General features: G+C 35.3%; 1 protein-coding gene across 1 annotated transcript; it reads right to left on the minus strand.

Annotated features, from left to right (window-relative positions):
• Positions 1 to 263: 263 nt before the first annotated feature.
• LOC103259903 (olfactory receptor 6C2-like) lies at positions 264 to 1,199 on the minus strand. Its single transcript, XM_008057557.1, has one exon. It carries the CDS (start codon positions 1,197 to 1,199, stop codon positions 264 to 266), a length of 936 nt encoding a protein of 311 aa, XP_008055748.1.
• Between the last annotated feature and the right edge of the window lie 7,173 nt (positions 1,200 to 8,372).

Consider the following 8,372-nt stretch of genomic DNA (forward strand, 5'->3'; position numbering starts at 1 on the left):
CACATTTAAATAATTTTGTTTTCACTTTTTGTAAGACTGGATGTGATGTGATATTTTTGTTCTTTATAGACAACTATTACTATAACATCAATAAGTGTATTGCAAGAAGTGAAAAGAAGATTCTGTATCATTAAATTTCTAAAATAATTTGTTCCTTCCAAAAGTCCATTCAAACTAATTTCTCAAAATGTTTTCCCGCATCCACCACTTGCATTGGGGAACCAATCTCTTAAGACAACTTGAATCGTCAACTTCAGCATCCCTTACTTCTTGGAAAATAAGGCAATTCTTTTGACTGAGTCATTGAAGGCTTGTTTTACTTGTTTGTTCCTTAAGGTGTAAATGAAGGGGTTCAACACAGGAGCAATGGAGGTAGTTAGCATGATCACACCCTTATTTATGGCCACCGATTCCTTTGCTGAAGGTTTGATGTAGATGAAGATGCAGCTGCCATAGGTGATAGAAACCACAATCATGTGGGAAGAACAGGTAGTAAAGGCTTTTTTCCTTTGCTGGGCAGAAGGGACTCTTATAATAGTCTTGATTATGTATATGTAGGAGAGAATTACACAAAGAAGGGTTGTGATGAATGTCAGCACAGCACAGCCTATAACCATCTGCTCAATTACCCACGTGTCTGAGCATGAAATCTTCAGGAAGGGAGATACATCACACAGAAAACTATCAATGACATTAGATTCACAGAATTCCAGATTTTGGCTCAGGCTAAATGGTGGGAGTATGATTAACAAGCCAGCCAGCCAACAGTAAAAGATGAGTCTTTGGCAGACTTTACTGCACATGATGGTGGTGTAATGCAGGGGTTTGCAGATAGCCACGTAACGGTCATAGGACATGGTGGCCAGGAGAAAAAATTCAGTTACTCCAAAAAGATCGGTAAAAAATGCCTGAGTGACACAAGCACAGTAGGTAATGGTCTTGTCACCTGTTGACAGATCATACAAGTATCTAGGAATACAAGCTGATGTGAATAAAATTTCTAAGAAGGAAAAATTTTGTAGAAAAAAGTACATTGGTGTATTAAGGTGAGAGTCTATTACTATAAGTGAGATAATTGCCAAGTTCCCAGTTACACTCAATAAGTAGGTAAAGAACAGAAAAATTAAAAGCAGACCCTGAAGTTGTGGATCATCTGTTAGTCCCAGGAGGATGAATGTTGTTAACGTATGATTTCTCATAATTGAATCTTTTTGTCCAGTCTTTATGGAAAAAAATCAGGTATTTTATTAGAATGTAGGGAATGTCAAAATTCAGTAATGATAAACAATGGGAAGGAAACTAAAGCAAGTAAGTGGTTCACATAAGATGTATTCTTTAATTTGGTTATCAATGTTGTCAATATACTAGTGGACTTAACTTGCAAATGACATTTTAAAATAATTTTAAGACATTTCTTATAGATCAATTTAACTGTGCCACAATCCGATAATTCATAGATTCTACCTATCCATTGAATTTTTCCAAATTTATTTATTTATTTTATTTTTTATTTTTATTTTTATTTTTGAGTCGGAGTCTCACTCTGTCGCCCAGACTGGAGTGCAGTGGCCGCTCCTGGCCACCACAGCCTCGACCCGCTGGGCTCTGGCGATCCTTCCACCTCAGCCTTCCAAGTAGCTGGAACTACAGGTGCACGCTACCACACTTGGCTAATTTTTGATTTATTGTAGAGATGAGGTCTCGCCAAGTTGCCCAGGCGGGTCTCGAACCCGTGGGCTCAGGCAATCCCACTCACCTCAGCCTCCCAAAGCACGGGATTACAGGCTGAGCCACCGAGCCCAGCTCCAAATCTATTTTTTTTTTGTCTATATTTGAGATTAGTTTTGTTGGACAGTTCATTGTGATACCACCAATATTAAGTTTTTTTCTTTACTCTTATACATTATTCTCTGTCTTGAAGCTGAAATCTTAAAGTTCACTGACAGTTTCCTTCATATTTTTGCTTGCAGCTTGGTCCCTGATAAAACAATTACATAACAATTGATTTGAATGTACTATAAAGGTTCTTCAAAATCCAACATTGATTAAATGTTATATCCAACACCTATAGGAAAATAATATTTTGCCATTTTGTGTATAAAGTATATATACACTTTGGGGGCATATTCATTAACTCCTAGAATTTTAAATGGAATCTATATGTCATAATTCTTCTATTTGTATATCCAGTAGTGATCTTTTCTGAAATTTGATTATACAGATTTCATATATGTCATATTGAACACATGTAAAGTTGATGTCGTGGATCCTGTGTCCCTATCATCTTCTTCCCATGTGTTTTCTCTAATAAAACTAATTGATTACAGAAATTAAACTCACATGATATGCCAGGTGTTATATAATCACTTCACAAGGAAGCACCTATCTGGAGTAATCCCCCACCCTCCAATCCTTCCTCTTTTTATACTCCATCTTTTTTTTCCCTTCAATTAAACTTAAGGACACCAATTTCTCTGATTTATAGCCCAAACATTTTTTTTTGGCGGGGGAAGTCCTTTGAAATCTGGTGGCTGTATTGGATCTTCCCAACTTTCATTTATGAATCATTGCCAAATAATAATTATTTATATCATAGCACCTACCCTGGTAGCATAAGTCTGTTGATATCAGGAATTGTGTATATGTGTGTGTTTTCATGCACGCTTGCACACGTGTGCATGTGCGTGCTTGCTTTACTGGGATAATCAACAAAATGCTCGAAACCCAGGCATGTAGTCAATGCTTAACAAATAATTACTGGTTAAATACCAACATCACTATTTTTCTCCAGACACATACAAAGTTATCTTCTTTCGTATTTGGACTTCCTCTTGATATGGCTCTATCTCTGAATTTACTTTTTAAAAGTTATGCTTATGACTTTCATATTTCATGTTATTTATTTATTTAACTTTAAAGTGGAATGTTTGCTATTGAATTAAGTCACGCTAGAAAACTACCACATTCTCTGCTAATATTCACTACCAAAGAGATAACTGGCTTCTCTTTCTTGCCTTATTAGTGGTGTAAATGAGTAACTGCATCTCCACTTTGCTTTCTTGAGATAATGACTGCTGTTAAGATAATAAACTCATAGGTCAACTTTGCAATACTGAATTTGGATCAATAGCTGCTTTATAGTTTTTTCCTCTCAGTTATCACAAGTTAATTACAATAGCCATCAATTAAATGTTTTCAGTCGTTAAACTTGCTGTTTTTCCTATAACAGTGAATGAAAATGGTTTTCCTGGGGGACTCTGACTAGATAGTTACCAGAATGAATTTAATGCATTGATTAAAATATTCCCTTCTTACTAGGCTGCCTGCAGGGCAATTCCAATCATGTGTCAAGTTCTCACACTTATGTCACAGTCCCAGAGTAGTGCCATTAACTAGGATTTTTTTTTGAGAGCTGGAGTTCTGAAAGATAGGGTCACACAGGCAACAGTTTCAATGGGTTCCATAAAGATAGAGTAACAACCCACCTCAGGAACCCACCTACCTCCTTGGAATCCCATTCTCTTCAGCTCACAGAAACCAAATGCTTCACTATGGTATTAAACTCAGTCCTACACACTTTGGAAATATTAGAGACTCTAGGAATATAAATGTTTTACTGCAATGATTAATGCTATTTTTTTCTGAGAAAACCATCTTTCCTTTATAGTAAATGTCAAGTTTTGGCAAAATAATTGACTCTGAATTGTGATTAACTATTACCTTTTTTATTATATTTCCCAAATATTTTACATTTATAACATATGCACTAGGAATCTCTAACAAAATGATGTTAGCTAAGGTTCTTTTTAGTCTGAGGGTGTAACATGTGATGCTACTTCATGACAATAAATTATATGACATTTTGGTGGTCTCTTAATTACTGCTATTAATGACTATAATGTATCCAGTGGTAATGCTCTCATAATTTTTCAATAGTTACTCATAGTTCCTGTTCACTGTGCAACCATAAAATCTTTTTGAGAGTACAAAATTGATGATGAACTGCCATTGAGACTTGTATGTAAATATGTGGTAATTCTTGCTAGGTAAACTTGTGGTATTTCTTGCTAAACATATTCACATACAGTGTTGCAAATCCAACAAATTTTCTATTAGCAATATAGTACAAATTTCCCCTCAATTGCTTTCCTGTTATCATGCATCTAGGCAACATATTCCTAATTATTCTCCAATATATCTCCATTATTGGAATGAAAAAATTTTCAAAATGAGTAATGTAAGAAACAACATCTTTGGCAGGAAAATTTAATGTTCAAAATTCTCAAAACCAAACCAAAACAAAACAAAACCTCTGCCACAGGTCTCAAAGAATAAATTACATCAAAAGCTGTCAAAAAAATTCTCTGAGCTGAGAGAGGTTACTACAGTACGAGTTTGACATTTGCAACCTATAATTAAGTTGAAAGATCAGAAGATCTTTCATAACACAGGTTCAAAAGTTAGTAGTGGATATTCTGTGTACTGAAATTTTTTTACAAAACCCAACAGTCATCAATAGCATCCTCAAAGAGAAGAGTAAGTATCAATGCATCTACAACAGGCTGCCAGAACAAAACTTTAAAGTACCAGTTTACAGTTTGACTCAGCAATCCCACTACTTGGTATTCAACCAAAGGAACAGAGGTTATTACATAAAAAGGGCACCTATACTCATGTTCATTGCCATACAATTCACAATCGCAAAGATGTGTAATCAACCTAAATGTCCATCAGCAGATAAATAGGTAATAAAATGTGACACACACACACACACACACACACACACACACACCATAGAATACTATTCAGCCATAAAAATGATGAAATAATTTTTTTTTGCAGTAACTTGAATGGAACTGAAAGTAACACACTAAAGTAACACAGGAATGGAAAACCAAATACTGCATGTCCTAACTTATACACATAAGTAGAAGCTACACTAAAGACCTGCAAAGGCATACAGAATAGTATAATGGACATTGAAGACTCAGAGAGAGGAAGTTGGGAAGTGAGGGAGGGGTGAAAAATCACCCATCAGGTACAAAGTTCACAGGTGGGGGTGTGTGGAGGGTACACTTAAAACCCAGACCTCTTTTCTACTATGCAATACATCCATGTCACCAAAAATCATTTGTACCCCCTAAAGCTACAGAAATAAAAAAGTACCGGTCTAACTTATTTTTATTTATTTTCATGTGTTTTAAGGCAATGGAAAATTATGGGACCTCCTACTTATCCTTTATCTGTTTTTATTATGTGGATAATTTATAAAGTTGAAAAATTTGGTCTGATATGTAAAAATGGGAAAGAATGTAAAATAATAGAACAAAGTAACCGATAATGTGAAACATATGTTTTTGCATTTTCTTTCTGCAAATATACCTACGTATTATAAGTAATACAGAAATGTCAACATTAAATATAGAACTTGTACAATTGAATACAAAATTTGTCATATGCTATTCAACTTGGATAGATTTTAGAGTCTATCATACTCAATGATCTGTCACAGAAACAAAGAACAGAGTATCATATGTTCTCACTCATAAACGGATCTTGAACAATTATCATAATACTTTAAGAAAGGGATTGGCAGTAGTGGGAAACTGATGGGAGGTGGGGTGGGATTGGCAGTTGAGGGAAATTACCAGGGGAGGGAGGGGCACACCTTATCATCAAGGGTACTTGCATAATGAACATTTGTATACCTAACCCTGAATTGTACCCCACATCTTTAAAATAAAGAAAACAAATAACTAAATAGCAACAGCGAAAAAAAAAGAAAAAAAAAAGGAAAAAAAAAGAAAAAAGAAAAAGTTCTCATGAATCTGTTTGTATAATCTATTTGACACCTACTCAGCTTAGTCACAATACCCAAACCAGGAGACACAACATACCTGGGTTCTTCTCTCTGTCTTAGGTAAATACATTACCTTCTCTGCATCATTGCCATTTGTTTCTTCAATTCATCTTTTGGTGACATATTATTATTTAAGGACTTTGTGTTTTGAGTTTGTGCCAATAACTCTTCCATAATTTTTCTCAATAATCACCAATTACAATTTCAAAATTTTTAAATCCTGAATCAGTGTGTTTAGGGTTTGAGATTTGCTTATATCAATGAATGGAAAATAATTTTCCCTGGAAGCCTCAATTAGAACGTGCTGTGAATAGTTTTCTTTTGTTTCTTATAATCTTTCCTTTTTTTTTGAATTTGGGGAAGGGTCAACCAGATGTATCTAATTCCTAGTAAAACCCCCAGAGTCACCATCATTGGGAAAAAAAACTGTTTCAGGGCTATCCGGTGAATTCTATGACATTCCCAGGCATTGAAGGAAACACTTGGAGTAAGTAGATCAAACTGAGATGCACTGAAGTATGATCTTATAGTCTACCTAATCTTCTGCCAGGATCTTTTCTGCAGTTCAGTTCTGCAGCACTTTATTGAGGATGTGGAAACACACACAGTTCTGGCCACACCTTGTTCTAAAATTTCTGTCTCTTCTTCCAACCTTTAATACTCTCCTTTTGTAAAGAGTACCGAGAGACAGAGTTTCATACAGTTATTGAAACTGAACTGAAACTGACATTTTTGCATTCTCCACATGTCTTTGAGAGATCTAAAAAAAGATTGAGGAGGCCATTCATTATATTAACTTTTAGTTAATGAGCCATGTGCAGTGGTGATTTTTCATATATACTTACATCGCTTTCACTTTGATGTGGAGAGTGAGTTCATGTCAGATAACAGTCAGGTAATAATTTAGATAACACTTTATACTATTTTGGTTAGGGTGTATATTCAAAGTCATGTTATCCACAAAAATACAACTCAGATATAAACTTAATTCTTTTTACAATATTTCTTATTTTATTTCATTTTTTTTAGTTGGAGTCTCATTACATTGCCCAGGCTGGAGTGCAGTGGCACGCATGTTCAGGGCCACCCCAGCATTGACCTGCTGGGCTCCAGCGATCCTTCTGCCTTAGCCTTCCAAGTAGCCAGAACTACAGGTGCACGCTACCACGCCCGGCTAATTTTTTTTATTTATTGTAGAGATGAGATCTTGCTAGATTGCCCAGGCCAGTCTCCAACCCGTGGACTCAGGCAATCTACTCACCTTGGTCTCTCAAAGTGTTGGTATTACAGGCTGAGCCACCCGGCCTATAATATTTTACATAGCTATACACATAAATGCAGGTCAAATTTGTTCTTCTGAAGAAATCCTGGTGTAGTCTCCCCAAAAGACAAGTGAAATCTCAAAAGTTGTACTTACTCTTCTTAGAGTCAATAATAGCTTCCATTGGAGATTTAACGATGATTTTCCCCCAGACTACTAGGAGGAAGGGATCTTGTTAGTGAAGACTGTGTTTGGACTTCTGGTCGCTCTTGGTCATGGGCCACCACTCCGGTTATAATATTCTGAAAAGTCTTTAATCTCTGAGATTTTCATCTCCAACAAGCCAAGGTTTTCTCTTCAAGGACTTCATCCACTTTAAAATGCTCTAAGTTTGAAAGTAATGTAGTTTTCAAAGTTTTTTTTTGGAGGGGGCGTTATCAGGAGCTCTCTCTGATTTTGAGAGCTGAGATTCTGATTCCTATATAAAAGGTGAGAAGTTTTTACATTAAAGTTAACATTTGTTTTATTTGCCAAAGCTGAAATAAAACGAACCTACAATAGGGACCTTGGTGACCTAATTTTAAAAGTCACTAATGAATCTTCTGGGTAATGAATTTGGCAGAAATCCTGAAAAAACAGCGAGGGCAGTGTCCTCAGGGGAAGGAAGATACAACACAGGCCGACACACAGCACTAAAAATCAGATGGCAAAACACGTCTGTTCTTCCTCCATTTGTTCCACATCCTTTTGGTGAATATAAAATTGTCAAGTTCTAGTTTTATCCCTTATTACATTTTAGATGAAAAGAAATACAAAATTTAGATAATCGTGATAAGAAAATATGTGAATAATCCCAAATCTAGTAATAATTACTTTTACTATTTCTATGCTTAATCTTTCCAATTTTCCTATGCACAAATGTTCACATTTTACATATTTATTTCTTACATAATTTTTGCAACTTTTTGGGTCACACAAATGATTAACATAAAATTACTTTCAAAACACTAACTGCAGATTGTGAGCCATCATTTTTGATTACTTTGTGATATATATCACTTTTCACAATTCAATCAGTTTGCGCATGTCATTTCTAACTCCTCAGATGTTTTCTGTAACCGTTCATTATTATCAAATAGATGGGTGCATGTAAATAAATTGTATGGTTGCATAAACTCTTTCAGAAATTTAGTTTTTTCTGCAAATCTTCCTTCTACAAATATTTTTGCAAATTTAAACTAACTCCTAGAT

The sequence above is a fragment of the Carlito syrichta genome, unplaced genomic scaffold (genome assembly GCF_000164805.1).
Source record: "Carlito syrichta isolate Samal-C Ts95f unplaced genomic scaffold, Tarsius_syrichta-2.0.1 Scaffold303056, whole genome shotgun sequence".
Taxonomy (NCBI): domain Eukaryota; kingdom Metazoa; phylum Chordata; class Mammalia; order Primates; family Tarsiidae; genus Carlito; species Carlito syrichta.

Excerpts from the sequence above, each read along its gene's own strand:
- LOC103259903 (XM_008057557.1), bottom strand. The coding sequence starts at position 1,199 with ATGAGAAATCATACGTTAACAACATTCATCCTCCTGGGACTAACAGAT.